At 45.7% G+C, this 26,736-nt stretch overlaps 1 protein-coding gene across 1 annotated transcript in view; it reads left to right on the top strand.

Moving 5' to 3' along the window:
• CFDP1 (craniofacial development protein 1) overlaps positions 1-26,736 on the top strand; it is a 60,088-nt gene that overhangs the window by 2,340 nt on the left and 31,012 nt on the right. The window contains exons 4-5 of the mRNA XM_039558135.1: positions 844-944; positions 13,037-13,141. Of these exons, the coding sequence (XP_039414069.1) occupies positions 844-944; positions 13,037-13,141 (206 nt within the window). The remainder of the gene's footprint in view (positions 1-843; positions 945-13,036; positions 13,142-26,736) is intronic.

The raw sequence follows: 26,736 nt of genomic DNA, 5'->3' as shown, positions 1-26,736 counted from the left end.
TTACTGACTGAGCAGCTGGGGTGGTTACTTGTAGAGTCAGAGGGAAGAAGAGAGTCAACATTTCTTCTGAGCAATCTACTTTTATGGGCAGGTTGCTGAAATGTGAGATGTCTTTGAAAGTTCCTCCATAGCCTGGAATAATTCATGGAGACGTCCAGTTCATCTGTTCTCTTTGTGAACTTCTTAAGTTGGGCTTGCATTGCCTGCTTGAAGATCTCTGTGGTCTGTGGTTGATTTAGAGCAAGAATTTGAGGGTTTTTTTGGTAACTTACAGACTTGGAGGTTTTTATGTATGCTTTTAGCAGCTGTAGCTGTGACTGAGTAAATTAAGAGACATTGTTGACAAATTGCTTAATAAAGATTTTTCCTTCTCAAATAAGAGATGTTACTGACAAGTAGGGAGATCAGCATTTTTCTGCTGATGAGTAGTGTTCTTCTCTATTCTTGAGTAAAAATAAACATACTTTTGTGGAATTCACCTTGGCAGCTTTACTGCTTGGTGGTGCTTAGTTTGGGAGAACCAAGTCTCCAGGCTTTTGCTTGCTTTCTGAACCACTGCAGTGTATTCTTGTTCCTTCCTACATTTATTACAATTTCACTTCTTGCTTTGAATTTGTTTTGATCCTAGAGTTTCAGTGAGAGTCTGGAACCAAAATGGGGAATTTTATTCTGGTGGAAGGGGTATTTATTTCCTTTTTCTTGTCTGTGGGTGACTTGCTTTGAGCACCATTCTAAACTGCAGTGCTATGCAAGATCTGTGTTGGGCCCTTAGCCCTTTGGAATGATAATTTGGCTTGGCTCCACAAATGCATTCTTTTGCTTTCTCCTTCATGTATTTTGTAGGCTGAAGAAGAGAAGAGTGGGAATAAGCCTCAGGAGAAGCCAAAAGATTCAGGAAAAGTGACAATCACCAAAACGTTCGATTTTGCTGGTGAGGAAGTCAAGTAAGTTCGCAGATGTGATATGTCCATTGTGGGCACAGTGCAAACTGGGTACTGCAGTGCTGGGGGCAGGCTGGAGCTGGGCTATGGAGCACAGTGGGTCTTCTCTTTCCTTTACACTGTTTTTTTACAGACCGAAAATGAGGCCAAGATTTTCCTGCCTGAGCTGCAGAGTATCCTTATATGCAGACCTCAGGCTTTGTTCAAATTCAAAACATTTGTAAATGTAATTCAAATTCACTTAGGCTTCCCCATCTGGCCAGTGTTTATAATGGTTGGCAGAGCTCCCTGGTGGCACTGTCACTGGGAAGGTTGAGACAAGGAAGGAAGCACACCTGGTCCCACAGGGATGAGGGTAACACATTTTATTCCTTTAGGCTAGTCCAAGTTCTGTGCTGGGGGCAGGATATTGGCTGGCACTTTCCCTGGTGATGTTCAGAATCCACGACAAAGATATGCAGGCAGTAAGAAATGTTTGGTTGAGCAGACTAACAGCTGAATACTTTTGCCTCTGAAACGGCTGCAGCAAAGGGGATGGGCTGGGTAAAATCATGCTTTAGGCTGAGTTTGGCTTACAAGAGGCCTCTCAGGCTGTGCTGCAAGAAGGGCCGTGTGTTTTATAAATGTGTAGGACCAGAACTGAGGGGCCTTGGTGAACCCACTTGAAATCTGACTGCCCTGTGACCTGCTGGTTCTTACCATGGGGGATTTTATTTATATGTAGCAGTAAACCCGTTTTGTCAGACTTACTTGGCCTGTTTTGTGTGACAGCAGAGGGCAGCAGTTCCCAGCAGTAACACTCGCCCTGCCTAAATCTGGAGGAGGAGGCAGAGCTGGGGCTTCTGCTGCTCTTGCTTTTCATGTGAGCACTGCTGCCTGAGCTGTTCGAAAAATCTGAGGAGAGCTGTGAGCCATAGCAGGAACTTTGCTACTTCCCTGGGCAAGCCAGACTGTATGAATACCTTTCATTCACTTCATTCACTGTCCTTTGAAACGTTGGTTACCTTATGTGAACAGAAGTTGTTCAGGGCTCCTAATATACTGATTTTATGCTTTTGACACCAGTATCTTACCTGTAGTTTCTTACGAGCGACAACTAAGAAAAAGACATGTTGTCTTGCACCAGTTGCTTTTCTAGTGTCCTTCGTACTGCTTGGTGCTTACTGTTTCCCTTGGGCAACTGCAGAGGAATCACTAGAAATTTCTACCAATTTCTGATGGAATAGGCAACAGCTGGGCCCTGCATACACCAAGGCTAATGCATATTTTGTTTACAGCAGTTATTGTGTCAATAGGTTACAGAGCCAGCAATAGAAGGTTTGCAGTGAGGTCTGGAGCACCGTTTTCTGCTGGTACCAGAGTTACAACAAAGTCATGTTCCTTAGCTCTTTGATAACAGAGAAATCCTTCAATGTTTTTTGCCCCTTGATTTTTGTGATATGCGAAGCTGATGCTTTTGTGTTGTTTGCTACATCTTGCTTCTTTAAATGGGTGACACTGTTAGCTGTGTGTAGGGTACAAGGGGTACTTGCTACTCACAGCTGCTGGTACTTTCCCCTAATGGCAGTAGGTGAGGCCCAGAGGGCTGCTTTTTCTTCAGAATAGCAGGAGGTTGTCTTTGCACCACTCCAACGTCTGCAAATGCTCTGAATACCAAACACTGTCTTCCTTGCCTGGGGAAGCAGCTGGCAAATCATTGGTTATAAAAGGCCAACACACGGTAGTTGTGTGTGCATGCATTTCTGGACTGAAGGAACTGAAATGAGAGCTGTCTCTGTTGCTTTCCTTTCTAAATGGTTTGAGGCTACTGTTGAGTGTTGCTCTTTTGAAAGCTTGAGAAGAATTTAGATCAGTATTTAAGCAGTAAAAGATTCAGGGCACAAATTTTCACAGTCTGTTCCCTGACGCTCTTAAAGAAGATCATTTAGCCCTAATCTCCTGTTGCAGAACAATTTATTTTCTCCTGTAAGAAGATGGTATGATTTTTCTTGCCTGATTGGAGTAGCAGAAGTGGCTTGAAAGTGATCTCCAGCTACAGGGCTATACTGGAATAGTAAAGGGCCTTCATGTTGTCAACCCCCCTGTAGGTTTTTGCTGCACTTAATGTCTGTTTTGATGAGTACGTTCTTGTATCAGTTGCTAATGCTGAACTTCAGCTTCAGAGTGTAAAAATTAACAATTACCAAATGAAGATTTTAATTTAGTGGCTCTTAATTTTTTAGAAAATACATTATATACATTTGCCTTGTGAAACTAAAGCTGTTGAATCCTGGAACTAGAAAGAATCTTAAACTGATTGCAGTGCTTTCTAGTTGAAACTTTTTCGTCTGCTTTTCTTGCCTCCCTCATGTTAAATAGATTAGGAGCAGCAGGTGACTGTCACCCAAATGGCTGTAATTGTGGGCAGCCAGAGCAATTTGCAAAGGCAGTTCAGCATCTAAATGGAAGTTCAAGCCATTTCTCCCTGGCAGAAGAGATTGAAGCTCCTTTGAAGCCTCTGGTTTATGAACTTGCCTCACAATGCAGGACGTGTGTTTGCATTAATAGGGAATTGCATCCCTAGTGCCAGGGTTTAACTGTTGCGATTTGTAATTGCTTGTTTTCTCTTTGGCACTCCAAAAGGGTTTGGTCCTTGGCTTTCTTTAAATCTTTGTTGTGCTCAGTGCATCAAAATGGTTCTTCTGTGCTCTTTCCATGAAAGTGAACTTTGTGTCTAGCTGGGACTGCAGCAGAGTAGAGCTCACATACATGGAGCTGGTCCAGCCCTGTGGTGTCAGTGTGACAACATGTGAGGGAAGAGCAGAGTCAGGTTATTGATTGCTATCAAGAATCGATTTTACTTTGAAACATCTTCTCTTCCTTAAATTGGCTTGTGGAAGGCAAAACTAAGTTCAAAGGAGTAATGGCTTGGGTGTTAGTTCAGGAATGGGAGGCCTGTGTTCAGCACCCTGCTTCGTTCATGCACTGCAGATTCCAAGTAAAGGACTGCAGACTAGAAGCCTTGTATTTCTGTGCACATGCTTTGTTTGTGTGGTTTAGAGCCAGAGCTTTACACAGGTTGTTCTTGTGGTCAGAATGCTCTCTTGGTACTGCCAGGTTGCTGTGCTGTACTGATGGTCCTGTATTGTGCCGGCAGAGCAGTGGCTTGTGCTGCTTCAGTGACTCGGCTGCTTCCCCGTGTGCATGAACCAAGCAGCCAAAGCAAAGCCGTAGTAGGGCTCCATTCTCCATCTGTCAATGGGGAGAGCCCTGCTCTTTTCCTGAAATCTGGCAAGGTGTTCCTGTCACAGCTCTTTTTACTTTCTCACAAGGATAGGTGGGGTCCACACTGAGCTGGTGCATTGCATGGGGCAAATCAAAGTAGGAAGGGCCAGTGCCAAACAAGCAGTGTCACACTGAGTGTGTGACTTGCTGCTGGACACAAGGAATACTTAAAGTTCATATGGTTCTGTAGAAAGAGATCAGCAAACTCATGTCAGAACAGTTTGTTGAGCTGTTCTATGTGAGACATGAACTCCCAGCTCTGGATAAGGGCTCCCTGCTGTTGACTTGTGTAGGAGACCACATTTGTGACTTAGAATAGCCTCTGGGTTGCTGCTTTAGGACTGCTTTTATTTGTGTGACCACTGTGCTCTGAGGAAACAAGCTGTGCTGGTACACATGCTGAGCAGAGTTGAGTGGCAGCTTGTATTCCAGGTCAGGGAGCATGATGGTTCACCATGCAGCTATTACATCTTGAAAATGCTAAAGAAGTACATAAGGTATCTGATTTATAACCAAATAGTTATAAGATTAAATCACTGTAGTAATTACTGGGGTTTGTACTGGCTGAAGTTGATACTTCATCTGCCACAGTTAAAGTATGGGGTGAAAAAGAACCTGATTTTCACCTGTTACTGTTTGTAAGTGATTATCATCCAGGATGTGCCTGGAAAAAACCTCATTGTTCATTCTGTGTTGCTGCTTCACAAGTTTTCAGCCTACATCAAGGATTCAAGAAAGATTATTCAGAGGAGATTGTTTTCCAGTTGAAATTCAAGGACCTTAAACTGGACCTTAAGTTGAGGGGTTTAGTGGTGAAGTTCATGACTTTTGGAGCAGAAGAAGCAAAGGTGAAGGGAGGTGGCCGAGGGCAGGTTCTTGTCAGGAGGCTTGCCTGTGCTAACGAAAGCCCTTTCTTGGCCCGTACCCCAAGTCTCTGTACAAGAATGCCATTGACGATGGGAATTGTGCAGGCACAGCTACAGGCCATGGACGGAGTTTCTTTTTTTTGTGTCCTGTGGAGTCATTGAGGTTTAACTTAGGCCTCACTGGGTGAGGTGGTGGGTCCTGAGCCCAGTCGGAGGTGTTGTCTGGGTGGCTGAGCTCTTCACCTTGGGTGAACTCCTCAGTAGAGTTGCACAGAGCTGGTGAAGGACTGATTTATTCCCTTGCAGCAAGAAGTGCTGACCTCAGAGTGGAAGTGAGGTTATAATTCAGTTCTGTGCAGCTGTACAGTACTGCTGCTTTGGGATTTCTTGATGCTGCCTCTCCTTACTGAAATATTGATTTTGTGTTATTAATTTTAGCTCACCTGTGTGCTTGTTGAATGGACAGCTATGTCCTAGAGTGCTCGCTGTTTTAACTCTGGATCTGCTGTCCTCTTCCAGAGCTTCAACCACTTGATCCCAGACCCTTTTTAGGAGATAGTATGTGGAAGGGGCTGCAGGAGAAACAGATCACACATCTGAGAACAGCCTGAGCTTTCCACAGTCCTTGCTCAGGCTCTGATTCCTTATCAGTGGCTGTGATGTCCTCTCTGCTCCTTACATGACTAGTAAGACCAACCAAATGTGACAAAGTTGGCAAACAAAGGGTGCGTTAGCCAAGGAGTTTGGGAGACTGTCACCTGTTTTGTTGCTTTGCTTTGAAGACAGTTAAGGTGCAATAAGCAGCAATAGCAGCTGCTTCTGCTTCTTCCTGGAAAACAAGAAGAGTGGAAGAAAAATCCTGATGCTGATAATGTATTTCAAGGGGAATGGGTAAAAAGAGCAGGGAATCTACTCCCACAATTCTCAAGATTTAGAGCTGGCACAGAGAGCAATTTTAAAAATGTGTAATGGTCCATCTGTGTTCTTGCTCTGTGGTCTGAGCATGGCCCAGTCATACTCGTCAGGCTAACGAGCAGTGAGAGAGCATGTAACACCAATAACTCTCTCCTTATCTTGTGATGCTTTTCAGGGATCTCGGTGGATGAATCAATGCAAGGGGTTGGCAGCATGATCACACTTCTTGCTGGGTGTGAATCTTGGTCATTTGTTTTGTGCTCATGGGGTTTTGAGCAATGCTGAGTGAAGCACAGTGGCTTTTAAAATCAGGAGAAAGATCAGGAGTTTGGGTGGGGATCTCTTGATGTTGTAGGTGGTGTGGTGCAGTGCACATCAGATCAAGGTTAATGTGCTTGACATCTTCCATATGTGCTTTTTTGAAAAAGCTTTTGCTGTATTGCTTATACCTGTGACTGAGAAGGCAGGTGAGCATTACCAGAATTTGTATCTTGAAGCCTGGTACTTGGAAAGCCCTGCCTTTTTTCCAGGTGGATAGCAAGTGCTACACAGCTTCCACCAGATGAGGTAGATGGGTGTTGCCAGGCTAGATATGGAAGACAATGAACTGAACTAATAGGAGCAGAGGAAAAAAACACTCATATTTTGATGTGCTTTTTGCAGTGGCTTTGACTGCAGTGGCAAATAATTGTTAGAAAGACAAATTAATTTCAGTGGCCCTTTGAAAAGCCATTCCTTGAGGACTTCTGTTTTGTGTTGCCGACTGGTGGTGCCAGATGTCAGTAGGGTTTTATCCTCAGTCCTCCTTGGCTAAGGTGTTCTAGAGAAATGTGTTCTAGCTGCTTTCTGGTGACATGCCACTTTCTGAAGGAGGCCTGCACAGTGCAAAAACCTTGGCTTTTAAGAGTTTCCCAGAAATTTAATCTGAACAGTATAAGCATGGGGATGATGCTGTGGGACCATAAGACGAATCAAACCATCCAGAATTACATGGGGTGTCAACATGACCACTGTTTAGAGGTGGCAGACTAAAAAGTGGGTGGTTGCTTTTCTACTACCAAGCACCAAAATGCTGATCTTGGCATACTGGAGTGTAGGCAGCAGCCTGTTTCTGCCCTTATGCTGTTGTTTTTCTTAGAGGTCAAAGCATGCCTCAGCTATCCACAGTTTATATTGGCTTTTCCCAATTTAAAAAACAACTATTGATTTTTTTTTTTTTTTGGAAGCCAATAAGTGAAAATATGTTACCTTTCAAGAATGACAGGGTCTCAGGGGCACGTTTTGGTAACCTTTTCTCTGTGTGCATCCATTCCCTGATGCTTCAGAATTTCCTTGGGGAATACTAACATTGTATGATGCTGACTGGCACGACCGGCCCAGAGTTGAGGACAGTAAGCGTGAGCAGGAGCTGTGCTGTGTGCTGGTTCACTTGTGAGACATTTGCCTTTCTCAGAGGCAGCTGCAGAAATTGTAACTTCATAAACAGCAAACCTAGCCAGGACTCTAAGCCAGGGCACTTGGTTCTAAAGTAAATCGTTTTATGGTTTGCTTAATGTTCTTGGAGAAGGGGAATGGCCTACTGAGCAGTGTCTAGTCAGGGTTTTTTCATTAGTAGATATGCAGATGAGGCTTCTGCTCAGAGGGACTGTAACTTGCAGTGTTACACAGTAGTGCTACACTCACCAACATGCTCACCCCTGTTGTTTTCCTTTATCTCACCCTGCTTTTGAAACTCCCAAAGTGACTGAGCAGATGCCCACCTGAAGGTCATCTTCGTCTTCTAATGTGGCTTGCTACTTTCAAGGAAATAATTTATGTGTGCTGGTTTCATTTGTGTGGTTTTTGCTGGTAATCACTGTGATAGAAAAGAAGGCTCAGCTGGGATCTCCAGAGTTAGGAGGAATCTCAAAGCATCTCCAAAAGGATGGATTGACCTCCAGGTTAATTTGGGCATTTCTAGGTCTTTCAAACCTGGGGTGTCTGTGTGCTGCGTTTGGGAACTGGATGACAAACTGTGTTCTCTCATCTCCAGGTTCTTCCATGTGTGTTCTGCCTATGTTCTGTGTAAGTTACTGTGGAAATACTTCAGTAAAAATCACACCCTTCCCCAGCAGAAGACATTGTTTCTTTATCTGACTCTCATGTAGTTTCCTTGGTTTTAAAAATCTGAAAACAGAACATGCTTAGTAACCTATTTAGGTCTCACAGTCTCAATAGCTCTTCTGCTATGAGTATGGGGGTCTTTGGTCCCTCTGTTCGTGCCTTCATCTCAGGGGCCTCAGATGCAGTCCCAGCATTTTGCTGCTTGGCCTGTTGCCCTTGCTTCCAAGCTGCTGCTCATTCCTGACAGCTCCAGGCTCAGAAAAGGGCTTTTGATGTCTGGTGAGATGCTGGCAGAGGCTGCTTTGCAGGCATTGGGCCTGGGGTTTCCCCTGCTGGAAAGTGCAGCTTGCAAGATGCATTTTTTTTTTCCTGTAACTAAGAGATGGTGAAGCAAGAGGGTTTCTGTGTTAGCCTGAAGGGGAGGCAGAGCTGTTTGCTGCTGTACTATCTCATTAACACATTGCAAACTGAGCCAAGCTTAGTCTGGCCTTTCCCCCATGGGGCTGCTTCTGCTTTGTAGTGTGTGTTGGCTCCTGCTATGATCTGTGTAACCTTTGTGTCTAGTATTCATAGCTCTAAGTGAATTTGGAACCCCTGGCTCTTGATACCTATGGTACTCCTTCCTTCAACAGGAGAGACGTCCATGACACCAGTGCTGCGCTGCTTTGTGGGAGTTGGAGTGTTGCAGGGATCTGTCTGGCTTTCAGTGTATTTGGAGGTCATGGTTAACAGGGTCAGGGGACTGTCACACTCACACATGCAGCAGCTCATCTGTTCACTTGGATTGCTCAACTCAGAGGTGTGTTCCCTAATGTGGAGTTAATCCTTTTGAGAGGTACAAATGAAAATATAGGGATGCCTCAAAGATGGACATGCTAATGCATGGTGGGGATTTTGAGGCAGCGCAGTGGAGCTGGCCAAGGGAATAGTTATCCAGAGAAGCAAGAAGAGACCTGGTACTTGGAGGTGCTTAAAACTGGGGTGAATAAAGCTCCAGTCAACATGATAACATGATGAAGGCTTGTGCCCTGGCTCCAGGTCAGCTTCTCCAGAGAGCCATGTTTGACATGCTCTACCTATTGCAAGCCCCAGTGGAAGCTTTGTAACTGGAGCGCTACTTCCCTCTGGATTTAGGGAGCCTCTTGCAGAAGCTGCAAGCAGAGGTCCAAGAGGGGCCTGACAGCTTGGTCATCATCTCAGGAGGCAACACTGTCCATATGTTTTCTTTGCATCTGTCACAGAGTCTTTGTCATACAGGAGATGACGGAAAATTGGTCGTTTCCTTCAAGGCTTACAAGGTTATGCATTATTGATGTTAAAATACCATTCACCTTTGCTTGTTTTCAGGTGAGTTGGTTTGAGATGCAGCCTGGGCTGACTGCTTGGATAGCAGCACACACCTGCTGTGAGGAGCAGCACCAGGCAGGCAGCTTGGCCCTTGCCTGACTCCAGGAGAGCCCTCATCACATTTGATTCTTTTTAGAAACCAGCCAGCTTCTCCTGCCTGTCTAGTCAGCCTACAAAATTATCAGTTATTCCAGCTTGGTCTTGTCTGTGTTGCTTCAGGGAATAGGCTCAGTTTCCCAGGAAACAGCTTCTCCCACCTGGTTTGAAGAGGAATTCTGGTTTTTTTTCTGAAAGGGGGAAAACTGATGTTTTACTTTGAAATTAGAAAAGTGATGGGGGTGTACTAATTTTAGCTCTCTACACCAGCTAATTCAACATAAAATACATGCATATGCAGTGTGCAGGCAGATGTGGTCTGGAGGTTCACTTGTGTGAGGACTTAATTCCCTCCTGGAAAGTGCTGAACCTGTGCTCCAGCATTTTCAGGACCATGCAGGCTGGAGGATCTGGCCCTTGTGCAGTGCATCTGTCTGTGGAAGGCACATGGGACATTGCAGCTGGAGCACAAAAGTCCACCAAAAAATATTCAGAAAAAATACTCTTTGGCTCAAAAGGGATTAGTTTTTTTTAACAAACCCCTGTAGATGAGTATTACTTTCTCCTCAAGTGATCATTCCAGAAGGCTGCAGGACTATTTATTGAGACTAAACACAGATGGGGAATATTGAAATAGGGTAATTAGCCTCATTTTTGTCCCCCTTGGTCTGTGATTCCCCAGAGCTAACAACATTAAGGTAGTGTGGAAAGTTTTATAACTGTGTCAGGTCTAAACTGGGGCAAGTTTCCCAAGTGAGGAGTGTGTCCTGAGTACAAGTGGTAAAGAGCTGGCATTTTCCACAGCTTCTACTCTTGTTTTCCCTTTCTCAGCAGGAAGATCAGTGGAGAGGGTAACTGTGCTGCTGTGAGTAAAGATTTTAACTGTCTTCTCTGCTCTAAGTCCCCTTATACCCAAATACCAACATGTTCTTTCTCAGCCTGATGTGCACCAGGTGTTTTGGTTAGGAGAATGTAGCTGTGTTGAGCCACCTGGGGGTAAATTGGAGGGATTTTGGCACTTAGGATGCATAAGGTTGCTATTACACAGCAGACTACAGGTATTAGCCTGCAAGCCTTCTTGATATGCCTGTTTGTCTTTCACAGCTTGTCCTTATCCTGCCTCCGTTTCCCTTCTGTTCAAAGATGAAGCTCTGCTGATGCACTTCTCCAAGGGCTTGCAGGGCACCTTGCTGCTTGCTGCTGAGCTGGGCACTTTGCTAACACACTGCAGCCTTGGCATCCCTTATGCAAGTTCTGTTTTTGGCCAGCAGGACTGGATTCAGCTGTGCAGTAGTGGAGGCATCTGAGCACCACACTGGGGCAAGTCCTGGGCTGTGGGTGTTGTGTTGTGCCACGGTGTGATGGATTGGGAGCCTCCTCTTCACCCTGGTAGCTCTACACCTGGTGTAAGGGTGCAGCAGACTGGTGTATTAGACTCACTATGCCACTGAACTGAAGCATGAAAATTTGGGTTTAATCCCCTTCTGCAGATTAGCTGGAGCTGTCAGCATAATGCTCATTCCAGCATGTATTCCTCCTTCCTTGTAGCAGTTTATGTGGCTAAAGGCACTGCTGGAAGCAGATCAAACACTTGTTCTTAAATTAATCTGCTACATTTCAGTACTATAAGCACTCTGTGGAACCCCTTCTGGGGCAGCCTTGACAGCAGGTATTGTCTTCATGTGGTTTGTGCCCAGTGTACATAACTGGGGCCTTTTCCATGCATGTAGGTTGTAGCATTTCAGTTGATAACTGTAAAAGGAAGGGTGATAAGTTCTTCAGTGGAAGTTGGAACTAACATACCCACCACTGGGCACCAAACCAGCAGGCTGGGTGGGTATGGCTATGCCTAAATGCTTGGGTACCACTTTGAGCTTGGTTCAGAGATGAAGGGTCTTAAGAAGGACATCTGTAAGTACTTGAGGCACTTAGTGACCCACTTTCCAGTGTGTTTTCCTTATAATAACTTCTAAATATGGAAGACATTTCTATTTTACAGTTGCACAACACGCTGTACAGTAGCATCATCTGTGCTACCAGGCTCCAGCATGGTCCAAAAAATTAATAACTGTTCTGTGTTTTGGAAGTCTTATTATGCAATTTAATAGCATAGCAGTGTAATGAAATCTCTGCGGTAAAGTGATGAGAGTGAGCAGTTTTGTGTGTGAATTACAGGGGCTGCAAGTGGGCGAGACACTAGCTACTTGTTTTATTGCTGACAATATACTTATTTTCATGTTTATTCCTGGATTACAATGTGTGAATAGCATCTCAATAAACAGTCAGGCAAATAGTTATTTATCAAGTATTTAAAAGTGAGAGGTCTTGTAATTTTCCTTAGTAATGACTGTGATTTCTTCCGACTGGATTAATGACTCCCATTTCTACCCATGAAGAATAAGAATTGTTTTGGTTTCTACATGGAGAGAGTTATTGTCTCCCATAGTGGGAAGCAAGCAGTGATTAGCCTGACTTGTAGCTGGAGAAGATCTCATGACCAGCCAGGCTTTCAGCCTCTCATCAGCATATGCTCTAGACCAGGGATGAACCTGCACACCCTTGCTGGAACAGATGTAGCCAGAGGCCCAGGCTGCAGGAGGGTGAAATGGAGGATTGTTTCTTCTGTGCTGACTGAGCTGTGGGTCAGGCTCTGTGCCCAAAGAGCTGCAGGGCCCTGGAGAGGCTCACAGGCTTGTGCTCCATGGGAGCAAAATTGTTAGCTTGGCAAATCAGGGCAACCTCATTAAGAGCTACTGAGAGCATGAAAAGCGTGTTGCTGGAGGCAGGTCATGGTAAATGAGAGGGTTAAAGTAGCTGGGGTTTTCTAACAATTAATTATTGAGTGGTTTTCTAGAGATTCTTCCTCATGTTTATAATTCATTCCCTGCTGTAGATGCCATATTGATTTATAATTTTTTGAAGTTCAATATTTTGCACCCTCGGGGCCTCAAACAAAAATTAACTAGAAAATGAGAGTAAACTTCTGCATTCTGCCTTGTCAGAGCTTTCTCTCCTGTTCCCCATTCCCAGAGCTGGTTTCCATGCTCTGGTTTGGGTTGCAGATGTTGCCAAGCCTGTGTGCCGTGGGCTGCAAGACGTGGGTGGCAGAAGAGCTGCCTCACTGACCAACAAATGAGAAAATCCAGAGCCCAATTAAGAGCCTGGAATTGCCCACAGTGACCTGAGGAGAGCATTTAGTAGCTGCTAGTGAGACAGGCCTATTTGAATGAATAAGCATTCCAGTTTGTTGGAAGGAAAAAAATCCCCTCCTCCCCCAGCTCTAATCAGCTACTCTTTTCCTTTTTCCTGCCATGAATATAGAGGGTTTGTCACTGGAATGAAATCTTAACAAGATGTCTGTTCTTCAGCTTGCAACTGGTGATCTCTGTGTGGGGGATGTGGGGACTCTTATACCTGTTCTCTGTGTTTCCTTGATGGATCTTTGATTTTACTGTTGAGTACAGCTCTTTCTTACCCTCTGGTTTATCTCTTTTCCTCCAACAGAGTGACTAAAGAAGTGGACTCAAACTCAAAAGAAGCGAAATCTTTTCTGAAGCAGCAAGAGAAACTGCAGTCAGCAGCTCCAGCTTCCTTGCCAACAGTCTCGGGGTGAGTATGGGATTTCCATGCCTGGGTATGGGCCTTTAGTGAGAAAGATGGCACTCAAGCCAATAGTACAGGCTCTGAAGTATTTAATGGGTGTTTGTTTTCTGCAGGGTTTCAGTGGGAGCAAGACTAGGCCTGGAAGGTGTGATGGTTTGGGCTGGAGGGAAGGAACCCGTGAGTTCCAGTGACTCACTTCATAGATTCAGGCTCAAATTTCTTAATCCTCATAAATCATTCCTCCTAGTAAGGAAACAGTGGTTTGAATGTCTTGAGCAGCCTGATGAAACTGCAGGTAGCCAAGGAACATGCCTGAGATTGCCTGCATTCCTTTGACAGGTGCTCCTCAGGGCTGTAAAAAGCCATGTCAGGCTGGGCTGTGGCTTCTTAGAGCCTTTGGGTGAGCATTTGAATGAGAGATGTTTTTGCCTCTTTGATGTTCTCTAATATCATTTTGATGTGGATTTGTCACTTCCTGTTCAAACTCTAACACCTAATTCTGAGATTATCATAATGCTTGTCAAAAGATACAAGGAGGTTGGGTCCCCTGTGCATCTGACATGCCACTCTGGCTCTTGATGAGCTTGGGAGATCACCAGCTTCTTAGGAATAGAGGAGATGCTTCTGTGTTCCAGTGATGATTTTATTTAAGTCAGTTGTTTGCATTTGTATTTGAAAGACATAAGCTGCATATGATTTGATCACACAGAAACAATACCCATCAAATAAATACATTGTCCTTCTCATCTGCTTAGAGCAATTCTCCAGTGTGAGTTAAGGCTGCCTTTCCCAGATATGCTGTTATTCAGTTGCTGCAGCTGGATTGTCACTCATTTTTCCAGCTAAGTGTTGCATAGCTTGTGCTTAGCTCAGGGTGGTGAAAGCATAGTATGTGTGTGTGTGCGTGACCCTTGACAGCTGCTGTTCTCTGAGCTGAATGAAGGCATAGATGAGCATAGTCTTCATGCTCTTGTTCACCCTGCACAAGGGTTTGTCCCTGCAGAGCTCATTAATTGTAACCTAAGTGTTGTGTGTGCAGGGTTTTGTGCTGAAAACTTTCCTTGGGTTGGGCTGGCATTCTTTGTACAGTTTTGGTGGCCAGAGTTTGTTCGAGTGGCAGCTGAAGCTGGGGCAGCTCCTCACCGTGCACACTGCTGGTGGTCCCATGTCTTCAAACCTGCCTGCCAGTTTCCCCAGCAGTTGCCCTGCTGCTCTGAGTGCAGGCAGGTTTGGCAGCCCACTGGGAAAGCTCCAGGGGCTATTCACCTTCCAGTTCTGCAGAGATCAGGCCCAGGGGAGGAGCTGGGTGGCCAGTGGGCCTGTGCAGCCTGGGCATTACCAAGGGGCATGGTTGCCTTTTCTGGAGCTTAGATTGCTCAGGAGTAATAGCCAGAGCCCAGTTAGAGTTAATGTTGCAGATAACTGAAGAATTCACATCAAATACGGAAAAACATGGACTAAAAATGAATATAAGAAATAATGAGTTCAAGGACTTCTTTAACTTTCCTTCAGTGTGATTATTTTGGAAGCAGCTTAATTAGGTCATCGTTCAGCTTGCTGATGTGTGATGTCCTACTGACAGTTGCTTGCCCAGGACATGAGGTGACCTGGCTGTGGAGAGGGCTGGGGAAAAGGCTTGTATGTCTTGGCTTTCTTGAGAACACCAAACCCCGATCCAGCACAGCCCCAAATGCCTTCCCTTTCACAACCTCCTATGGTGCATCCTGGCTTTGCACAGGGATCCTATGGCAGAGGAACAGCAGTGGTGTTTGGGTAGATGTGTGGAACAGCCCAGTTCTTTTGAGGCTTTAGTAGGAGGTTCTCTGGGGCAATCTGGCCAGCATGGGCCCTCTGCTCTGAGAGTGCTCCAGGGAGTCTTGGACTAGTATCCGAGACTGATCCCTGAGACTGCCAGAAAACATGCTTGCCTTTGGGCTTAGGAAGATACTTCCAGCTGGGAAGCCAGCCAGGGCATTTTCAGGTGAGAAAATTACTAGCAGGCTTGTGGTATTCCTTAAAGCCAGAGGCAAGCCCCTTATGTTAAGCAAATTACAAAGATCAGATTTTAGACTTGAGCCAAGCTGTCCAGACCCTGCTGCTCTGGAGCAAAAAGCCACAAGCCTTGGGGACATGCCAGAGCAGTGCTTGGGGACTGACAGAGCCTGGCATAGCCTGACAGTTCTTTGCAGGTACCTTTTCTCTACTTAAAATAGAAGTTTTTGGGGAGAGGGTACATTTTTCCCTTTTGCATTATGGGAGAGCTCCAGTCTATTGCCACAAGGCAGTGAAAAATGTGATTTTGGGATTCTAGCTGTGCCTATGGACACCCACTGTGCTGTAAGCCATTGTCAGCCCCCAGGAGCTTTGTCAGCTATTTAAAAAAAAAAAAGCCTTGCCCTCTGTGCAGGGAATTTGAGCAACTAAGAGTGGCCTCTCCATCTGGCTTTTCTTTCTTCACCTTGCAAGCAGCATGTATTATTTCTGAATGCAGCCAGCCTACCCTGCATTTATTTAATTTCCCTTCTCTAAACAGACAGAAGTAATCCAGAAAAGCAATGGGCACAAAACCAAACATCCGGCTCCACGTCTCCATGTTACAAACCCTTGCAAACTAACTGGTCCAGGGGAGGGGATGTTTGGGGCTGAAAGTGCATTTCCTGAATGTGTTTTACATCCATACCGGATGTGCTATAAAAAGCTAGATTTGTGCTTGTGAGGGACATGGGGGTGGTTGGAGGAGAATAACTTAAACACTTGGCTGTAATTAAAGCCAGGAGTACAAAACAACCCACCCAGTTCTCTCAGCAGGCTTTGCTAGAAAGGTCATAAGCCCTTGGTTCCCAGGGATGTGATGGTTTCCCAGCCTTCACATTATTCCCATCGTGTCCCCCAGTGACACACAGCTAGGCAGTGTTTGTCAGCAGCAGATACCAGTTTGTTGGAGTGGTTTGGGGTTGTGATACTCTGTTCCAGTTGTTTCTGTTGTGTTCTTGGGTTCTGTTAGGCTCTTGCTGATGCTGTCAGAGGTATCAGATATGGTGAGGGTCCCACTGATCCCTTCTCACTTACTGCCCCAATAAATGGGTGGAAGGCCCCCAGCATCCAAAAAGCCTTAGCCATCCCAGCTAAGCCTTCTTGTCCGTGTGTTTTAGGGCTCATTTCTTATCTTTAACCACTGCTTCAGGACCTTTTGGGGAAAGAGGAGCTCCTGGCTGTAAATGAAATGCATGACCTGATGGAGGGATCAGTGGTCATTCTGGTACTCCAAGAGATGTTTTTTGCTCTGTCACCAGGCCAAGCGGGACCTGTGAGCAGGGCCCATCATCTCTGCACTAGTAATCCCATTGTACAACCAGCATTTCATATTCAGAGGATGTTAAAGCAAATGAAATCCTCCAAGCAGCTTACTGCAAAATGGTTCTGTGCTTGTACTTGTGAGACACGACAGGGGGTTGAGCTCCAGGCTGGGAAAGCCCTGCACTGACCCAGGCCTGCAGTGAGAGCAGCTGCGATCTGCCTGTCGGTCCTTGGTGCTTGTCAAAGCACGGCGGCATTGCACGGGGAACAGTGCTGCTGTAGCGGTCCTGACAATGGAAAAAATTTAGTTGGTGGATCTTATTTGAGATTCTCCTCTAGGCAGCTGTTTCTACACAGCCTGAACAGGAGCCAGGAAGAAAAAGAGAGGTTTTTCACTGGCTTTGTTCTTGCTTTTGCTTATTACTGAAACCATTTGTAATTAAATGTGGACTTGCTCACTCAGCCCAGCTGTTGCTTTTCTGTTTGATCCTGCCTGAAATTACAGTGGTGGATGTGTGACCTCCTAGGCCTTTTCATGCCTTGTAGGCTGGTATAAACACAGGGGTACAATTTGCCTTTGAAGCAAGCAGGCACTGCTCCCACAGAGTTCAGGAGGTGCTGTGCTTGCCGACCCCCAGGCTGCGTTGGGACTGCAAGGGTTTGGACCTCAGTACAAGACTCAGCAGGAAAAAGCACTGCAGGAAAGTTCTGACCCTGAGACACATAGTTGCCCTGAACAAAGAAAGCCAGATAAACTCTAGCCTGTTCATGATGGATGCCTTCCTCCCAGAGCCTACAGCAGAGCAGTTCGCATGGACTGACTATTAAATGGTGTGAAAAGCATGGTGGGAGAACCTGGTGCCTGTTTGCAGCATCCTGACATGTTACTGTAATTTCTAAGCCAACCTACCACTCCAGTCTGGCCCCTCCTAGGAACTACTTAACGTCCAAAGCTTTTTCTTGCAAAAGATGCTCTTTCTGCATGAGTTGGCTGGATCACTTTGCTATCATGACCAAAACTAGTTACTTGAGATCATATGTGGACACTGGTGAGACAGGCACAGGCTCTCAGTTTCTGGAATCTTCAGATGATCCAGAGCAAGTGCTGCAGTACATGCATGCCTCCAGGGAGCAATTTCATTTCATAGCAAACCCATGGGCTTTTATTCCTCAGAAAGTAGGAATTTACAGTCTTCAGCTCAGCATCAACTGCAAACAATTATTTAGCTAAAACTCTTGGACATTATTCTTGTACAGGATGAGTTAGAATGCCAATAAAGCAGGTAATCAAGACGTTTGGGGGAACTGGAGGTGGGATTTTTTTCAGTAGTCACTTAAGCCCTTGAATAGTTCTGCTCTTCCTAGTGAATTCAAAGCTTCCCATCTTTCTCTTGCTCTTCCCTTACTGTGCTCCAGAGAGTGCTGTTCTCCCGGACGGAGAGATCCAGCCCCTTGCACCACAGCCAAACGTCTGGGTGTAGTAGCACACGACATACTTTTCTGTGAACATGATGAACCAGCTAGGGGCAATAATACTCTGTGCCCTAGAGCTAGTTTTACTTGTTTCCTATTCATATGGTTTGGTTGTGAAAGATTAAATGTGGCAATAGCTGTTCCAAGGGAATAATTTCTCTTCGGGTCTTAGATCCCATGTTGTTATTATCTTTAATTATTCATTGTTAGTGCCTGTCTTCTGTTTTACATGTATCCACTCCTTGAGTCAATGTGGTAACAAGGTTATGTGAGTTTTTGGAATATCTTGGTTTTATTTGCTAGTGGAACTGAAATTAATTCCTCTGTAGGGATGAGTGTGGAAAGGTGTTTGTATGTGTCAGGAAGGGGAAGTTTGTTTTTGGGAAAAGTGATCTGGTCAGTGTTGAAGTGTTTTCATCAGCCATAGTACGTAAGATGCTGATTGCTGCACACTTGTAAATCATGTGAAACACCTCATCCTCTGAGCATCTGCCTTCCCTCTTGAAGTCAGTGCCAAATGAAATGAGAGCCTGCAGCACTGAGGGTGTCCATCTTGGCCAGTGCACGTTGGCAGCACCGAGGGCACCCGCAGGGCTTGCACAGCCTGGCTGAGGAGCCGAGTCTGGCTGTCTGAGCTGTGAGCCATGGCCACACTGCCATTGGATCCTGTGCTAGGGACCTGACTGCAGCTTATCCAGGGCTGCAGTCACCTCTGAGCCTTAGCTATGGGTGGGTGAGCTCTGCCATTTTTGGACTTTGCCCCTTTTCTAAAAAGTTCTTTCTTTTGAGCTTATGTTAAACCTATTTTGATAAGAAACAGAGCTCTGAGTGTGGGAAGTTTCATACTCGCTCTCCCAGACTCAAAGCAAAACATGCACTTAACATCCTTGTTTTAAACTAGTCTCTCAGGAGCAGTTCTTTCTTTTTCTCAGGCCAAATGAGTCAATGCCTCCTACCCCAGCCTCTGTTTTGCAACAGAAATGAATGAGATTCTTTAGCTCCGTGCTGTGCTTTCCTGTGGCCGTGCTACCACGCGTGTGGTTGCCTTTCTTTGGGCCAATGGCATCTTATTGGAAAGAAGTTTAGCAGTGCCTATACAGCTCCATGCCTTACTCCAGTCCTCTGTCTTGATGTGGCTAAGCTGGATCCCTGGGCTAGACTAAGTGGGATCAGCTGTTTCTTTTTCTAGTCTAGTTGGAGGTTCAGCAGAATGGAATCTCAGCTATTTGAGGACTTACTTCTCTAAAGCATCTGTCTTATAAAAGAAAAACAACCCCCCACTAGTCTGAGGCCTTTGATAATTCCCCAATGAAAGTTGTGGGGCAGTTTTCCCTTAGGGCAGTACAGGTTTTATGAGGCTTATTTTCATATGCTTTCATCTCTTGGATCGTGAGCATTTCTCTTTCTCCCTCTGTGAAAATGATTGAGGAAATTAACTGCTAATGGGGAATGAAGCCAGCTGTATTTTTATTCCAGACCCCTTGCAAAGTTGTGAAGGGAAGCCCTAGGATCTTCCCATGTTGGACTTGCTCTGGTTGGAGTGAGAGGTGAGAAGGGCAGCCTTGCTTTATGGATAAAGCCTAGGATTGAAGGTGGATGCTAAGAGCTCCTGTTCCCAGCTGTGCCATGCCTTGGGGGTGTGTCTACCAAGAAGATTTGTTTCCAATTCAGTTTTATTTTGCTTTTATAGTGCTTCTTTGCATATTAACTGAGCTGTACCATGTCCCTTGAGTGTCTCCCCCATACCAGATGCTTGTGTTACATCCTCTTGCTTTCCCACACTTGTGTTCCTCCCTTTTTCTCATGTCAAGGAGCAAGTTCAGCTGAATCATTCTTCATGAAATATGAACCAAGTAAGTAAGGCTGGAGTGGCAGTCAGAGTAGAGTGATGCTCCCTGCTCTCAGGCAGTCCTATTGCCCCAGGCTTTTCACACAGTAGTGGCTTCATTCATGGAAAATCTCATACTAGTGGCCTCATTCATGGAAAATCAGCACACCAGTATTTTCCAGCACATTTGTTAGCCAAAACTTTGATCTGCGTGCTATGTTGTCAGCCTTGTGCAGGACTGTGAGTAGAAAACGAGCATGCTCAGGCTGGCTGGATTGATATCAAGATGTGAAGTCAAGCAATTAGGGTTGGTTACCAACTAAAATGCCAGCTTTCTCCCTTCCTGCCTGAGAGGAGGTGTTGGTGTGACTCTGAACTCTTGAAGGGTGCTTGGTCTCTCTTCAGAGCTGCAACCTCCTCAGCTGGCACCGGTCTCTGCCACTGCTCTTTTGTTTGATTCCAGAAAAAGACCAGCAGAGGCTGAGCAAGTGTCTGCCTGGCCCATGGGGATTTCCTCTGCCATGAGGATGGTTAGGATGGCTGGGATTCACTTCAGCTGTTGCTGTCCTGGTGTGGGGGTGGCAGAGCCCCCCATTTTTTGCACTGCTCTTATTCCTGCAGAAACTCTGAGCCTCAAGTGAACTGGTACACAGTCTGAGCTGAAAGGGCACCTTAAACAAGCTCCAGTCTGTCTCAGGCTCTCCAGGGTGCTCTAATCCAGTCTGCCAAGCCATGGAGTACTTTGTTTCCCTATCCAAGGAGTTTCAAAGCCTTACTAATGTGTTGGGTTACAGCCCAGTCGTCTTTGCCCCGGAGCCCTTGCCGTTGTGCTTTTCAGAGCACGCGTGGTCCTTGAGGCAGTTGCTGTACAGAGGGACCCTCTGCAGAGGCAGATAACCAGTGTTGTGTTGGCAGCAGATGTCCCTCCGGGTGTGCAAGGACATGTGTGACATGCTCTTGTACCCGCTGAGGCAGGGAGGGGAGGGAACAGATTTATTTGACATTTCTGTTGGAGACCACTCCTTTTTTCTGGGAATCCCAGGGGAAGATGTATTTTGTGCCATCTCTTCTCATAGCATCTACTATTGATTCTTGCCCATGAGGGTGGTGAGGCCTTGGCACTGGCTGCCCAGAGAAGCTGTGGCTGCCCCATCCCTGGGAGTGTTCATGGCCGGGTTGGATGGGGCTTGGAGCAACCTGGTCTAGTGGAAGGTGTCCCTGCCCATGGCAGGGGGGTGGAATGAGATGATCCTTTTAAGATCCCTTCCAACCCAAACCATTCTGGGATTCTACGATTATCAGCAAATAATAGAGGATATATATGAGTCTGATCTGACCTTGTGCAAAAGCTTTGATACCCTTTCAAGAGCTCATACTTCAGTGCTGTTACTAAAAGCCTCCAGGCAGCCAGTGGACAATAGTGATGCCTGTTCATCACCCGACTGCCTGGCTGGAGAACAATGATGGCATTTCTTGGAGTAACAAGTCCTGGGCATGTGCAGGGTTGGATTGTAACACTTTTTTTTTTCCCCCCTTAAGCTGCAGGCTTGAGAGCAGCAGGTCTGGTTGCAGCACCCATGAATGCAAGTAAGAGGAAACTTGCACCTCTTGGAAAATATTGAAAGAAAGCAAATGTCTGTTTTTTAGATGCTTGCCTGCTTTGCCTTGAGGTTGAGTATGTGTATGCTGTGTGTCACCAGAATGTGTTTGCTATTCAGAGGTCAGTTCAGATGCTTGTTTAGCAGCAAGGAGGGGGTTAAAGAGAACCCGTGAAAGCTGGCTGATTGCTGCTCATGGCTTTCATAATGCAAAGCCTGTGGGAATTCAGCCGGCTTGGGCTTCATCTCCTCCCACCCCCACCCCTCTGCTAGAGGCAGGATAACCTTCCTGACTCCTCTGGAGCTGTGTCCCTGCCAGTATGGCTTGCACAGGGAAACTCTGCAAAAACCCAGCAGAGGTGTAAGCGTGTGAAAGATGAGATTATTAAACTTTTTTGGGAGAACACTGAAAGAGTCATTTTCCAGCATGGTCGTTTCCTTATACTGTGACTGGGATGCAGCATGTCTGTCTCTTCATCTGTGACCTGCATATTTCCCATTGCAGGGAGGCTGAGGAAGCAGCTGGTATATGAGATATCTCTAACTCTCTGGAGACTGGAATGCGGGGATGTCCTTGGCTTTGCCGTAGGTTCTGGATGATGCACAGCAAAGTTGTTTAGGCCAGAAAAATATGAAGGTGGTTCAGCAGTGGTTTGTACAGCACTCTGCACACTGAGTGCTGCAACGTGCACCCTGTGACAAGGGGTTCTTTCTAATGTTTGGTATTAGAGAAGTGCTAAACAGCCAGTGCAACCCAGGGCCTTCTGTGTAGCGTCTGCTTTAAGGACAAGCACCATCGTGGTGTTTTTCCTAATGTGTGAAATCCCTTCTCCCTCCCTGCTGTTTGCAATAACCCTTTGGAAAGCTGGAAAGGCTCTCCGTTTCCTTTCCCACTCACACGCGTGCATTTTTGAGCCTCGCCAGCACTGATTGGCTATTTGCATTGGGAGGGACTTACTTCTACTTCCCTAAGTCAAAGAAGAGTGTGTAGCATTTATTTTAGAAATAAAAACACTTCTCAAGAATTACATGGCCTCTGCAAGCAGATCAGCACAAAACAGGTCATGTGCTTTGAGCTGACTTTGAAGACTGTACAGGATAGCTGTCTCCATCCTCACTTCATGGCTTCATGGCTGTTGTGTTTAACAAGGATGCTTAAGAATCTTTTGAAGGAGTAGTATAGTGGCAGCTTTACAGGTCCTGTGGGACAGTCAGGGTACTTAGCAACTTTTCCCCTGGTCAGTGTTGTGATTGCAGGGCAGGGTTTGGATTTTTATGGGGATAGAATACCTGCCCTCAAACAAATGGGGAGGGGTTTTTCATCCTGACTTTTCTCAAAGCCTTTGGAAATAAAAGTTTATTGGTGAATATTAGTGAGAGGTTGTTGGTCATATCTGCAGAGGGACACTACACTGTCTGTCTTCTACTTCCTTTGTTACAAACAAATGTCTCCTGGAAAAAAAGTTTCCTGCTGCCTCCTTTCTTTAGCACTAGGCAGGCTGGATGGGAATTAGGTAGCATTGCTGTTACAAGAAGTGCTTTCCTGTCTCTGCATGGCACAGGGATCCTCTGGTCAGCTTTGATACCTTCCTGCTCCACATCCTGCCCTGCTCATGTTGTGCCAGGTCAGCAGGTATTTGTGCTGCTTTGTCCTTAGCTACTGAAGTAGTCTTTAACAAGCATGTGACTCAGTGGCAGGTGTCACACTAGATTATTTGGAGTCAGATCTGTTCTTGAAATGAAGGCTTTGAGTGCCATCCGGTTTTGTCCACACTGGCAGACTAAACCATCACAAACATCTCAGCCTGAAGCAGCTTTGGGCAGCATGTACAGCTGTGTTGGAACACAGCGCCTTTATGAGCCCACCCTGGCCTCTTGCTGCTGCTATTTTTTTGAGTAACAATGAGAAAATGCAAACCTTCAGTATTCTTTCTTTGTCAGGAGCTGTGCTTTGCAGGAGGGACTCCAGGCTTTAGCACCATTTTCTAGGCAATTTGAGCCAGAACCAGTGGGCTTGTGATGTGTGCTGAAGGTACCAAAACCTGGTGATTTGGAATGGGTGAAAATGTTTGGGATCAACTGTCCTGTTAATGTACCCCCTGGAAATGCCCTTTGCCTGGTCCTTATCACTGTGCTGTGGTTATTGTCTTCATTCATCCTGGCTGTTAAATGGAGAAGTGAAGGCACCCACAGGCTGGTGTGCCTGAGGTTGTCTGGGAAGACTGACAGATGCAATTTCCCAGATCTGAGGCTGGCCCTGAGCTTCTGGATTGCCCTTCTTGTAGCACTTGCTTCCCATGTTGCCTTTGTGACTGCTGGGCTAAATACTGCTGCTTTTAGGTTAAAAGTCTGATTGTGCATGAAAAAAAGGTTTCCAATAAGACCAAAAAAAAGACAAAAACTCCAAAACCCTCTCTGAACCTGGGCACACCTAACATGGCAGGCCTGCAAACTAGCTCCTTAGTCTACTGCCTGGCTGCTAGAGCTGAAGGCCAGAAATGCTCAGGAGTTCATCTGCCTCAGCTCCTGCACGGCACACTTCTCCCCAGCCACCCCTGTGCCAAAGCAGTGGCCTTTGTCTGGCCTCTCTGGTAAAGAATTGTATCTAATTTTGAGTATAAGACCTCAAAAATTGAATAATCCTCCCTTTCTTTGAGCTTAATTAACAGTGGCAACTAATTGTTGAACAAATAATTTGAAACAGTTACAAATATGCCAGAACTTCCCAGAATACAGCAAATTTCTTGAGCTCTGCTTTTGTGGGTTTTATTTAGGTGTCACTAGGACGTGGTTGTGTTTATGCCTGTTTCATGTGGAAGAGATTGCTGCTGCCCCTCTTGCTCTCCAGGTCTCTCTAGGTGCCTGTCTCTGAATTTGAGGATGCACAGTGGCTGATTTATGTCATTTACTGGTTTGACCAAGGGCAAACTCCTGAGCTGTATAGCTGTGGGTGATTCATCTTTCCTCATCCATGGAGATAAATGTCAGGAGGGATGTCAGCTGTCTGGCTGATGCATGAGTGAATCTGCTTTCTTATGTGCACCTTGAGCCAAACATACATGCATGAATTTTTTACTGTTTGTGATAAACCTGGAAATGCAGATTATGTGGGAGGAAGAGGCCTCTTGGTTTTAAATATTGATACCAATATAACGGGGCTGTTGCTGTGACAATCTGGGAGCCTTGAAGCATTAACTCAGAGATTATACTGAATGCCGTGGGGAATTCAGTGGTCTGCAAAATAAAAGAAAGAGCTTTGCAAAGTGATAATATGCTTCAGATGGAGAAATAACGGATGGGGTCTGCTTGGGCCCACAGGCTGTGGGGCTGAAAATGGGAGAGATTCAGGCTGAATCTTTGGAAGAGGCCCCTGACAGTTTTTTTATTTACTTTGATTTGTGATGTAACTAAAAAGAAAGCAGCTGCCCAGAAACCTAGGCGCCTATGGATTGATTGCTGTGGAGGAAGAGGTGAAGACCTGTTCCTGGGAAATGCTCAAGGCTTGCTGAGTTGGATGTGGTAGGTTGTCATCATCTCTAGAGCCTCAGTTCAGAGAGTATCAAGTACTTCTGCTGTGTGGTTCTTCATCAGCTAATCAAGTTGAACACTCATCCAGAAGGCATGCTGAGGGCTGAGAAACTTTTTAAAATAACTTTAAGTGTTGTTTTCATCCCTTCACTCCCTTTAGGACTTTGAGCCATGTGTGGAGCTAATACACAGTCAGACACACTGGGGTCCCGGCGTGTGCAGTTGCCTCTTCCCCATCACAGCTTGTGAATAAATTGTAAGAGGCCTGGGGACTCCTGAGCTGGCTCCACACAGAGTGTACCTGCCGGTTCTCAGAGGGCTTGCTACCAAAGCGTAGCTTTGTGCAGGATGATCTGTGCTGCTTTCAGATCTGAGCTGGCTTTGTGCTTTCCTGTGCATGGTCTAATCAGCTCTCTCTGAGTGGGATTTGCTGGGCAGTGCCTGTTGAGGCTCCCAGGCTGGCTGCACAGCAGTGAGCAGAGGTCTGACACTTTGGGCACTGCAGCCCTGCTCCCTCCCCTGCTGATGTGAAGGTGGGGAGCTGGCTGTAGGATATTTTCTGGCTTTCACATTAACTGGTTGTAATAAGTATTGTCTACAACATAACTAGTAGTAACTCCTTATTTAATTTTTGCAGGCTGTTCCAATATAGAATGTAGCTCTTGCTACAAGAAACCTTCAAAACAAAGGGATAGCTGTTGATGAGGGGTAGCAGAGAGCATCCCAGCACAACTGGGACTCCTCTGGGCAAGGTAGGGCTGTGCAGGAGGGGACTCCCCTTTTGTACTGTGCCAGAGGGATCTCAGCACCTGATGCATCAGGGAGCATCCTGGGAGCACACTGTCGTGAGTTAGTGTGCATGGCAGTTGTGTACACTCTGCCCTGTAGAGTTTGAGTACCTCAGCATGGTTAGTTGGTAAAGGAAAAGCAAGCTTATAAAAATTTAGGATAACTATCTTCATGTAAAAAGCAAACACCACTGAGAGGCTACAGGGGACAGGGAGGGGAATAGCAACCCAGTCTCTTAATTCAATTGAAGTTTCACTCAATGTGGAGAAAGTAAATGAGAGGAAGTGATTTTTCTCTGCCAAGTCCTTTATTTAAATATAAAAGCTTTTCATGGCTACTTGCAAAAGATACTGTTAACAGCGTGGTCCTTTGCATGACACTTCTTTCAGGCTTAGGCTCCTGCCGCGTCAGCCAGATGATCTGGCCACTGGCTGTTGTGTTCCCCTATTTCTCTCACATCCATGGTCGTTGGATCTTTTTGCTGAGCTATTTCAGTGCACTTAGCTGAAACTAGCCTGACTGCCAGCATCACATGCTGAAACATCCCTGCAACAGCTGAGTGCTGGAGCCAGTGTCATGGAAAACACGGATAGATTTAAATTGTGAAGGAACTTCATTCTTAGTTAAAGAACTTAATCTTTCCAAAAAGAGCTTGTTTTCTCAAGGCAGGAAACATGGACCAAGGAAGGACCATTTTATACTTTCTTCTCTTAGGTGTGTGCTCTAGGGCAGTGGTAGAGGCAAGGTCCTGGATAAACCAGGCCCTTTGGACAACAGCTTACTTGCACTATCTCCTATTTTAAAAGCTGTTCTGTGTGTATGTGTGTTAAGGTTACTATTAGGATAACCTAATATTAGGTTATTAGGATTATCATGTGCTGTTGCATAGAGTTGCAAGAATAAAGAGTTCGTGTACCAGCGCAGCATCTCTGGAGTCACATACATGCAGCTGCTGGTGCCTGTGGTCTTTGCAGTCAGAACTCATTCGGAGACATAATGATACCATTTTCTTCAGCTTTTTAATTAAACAGAGACTTGAATTCCATATATTTCTTTCCACATTTCTTCAAACCTCTTATGTTTGCCCT

Source organism: Corvus cornix, chromosome 11 (genome assembly GCF_000738735.6).
Source record: "Corvus cornix cornix isolate S_Up_H32 chromosome 11, ASM73873v5, whole genome shotgun sequence".
Taxonomy (NCBI): domain Eukaryota; kingdom Metazoa; phylum Chordata; class Aves; order Passeriformes; family Corvidae; genus Corvus; species Corvus cornix.
Note: the sequence above shows the minus strand (reverse complement) of the source record. Positions and strands in the feature narration are given on the sequence as shown.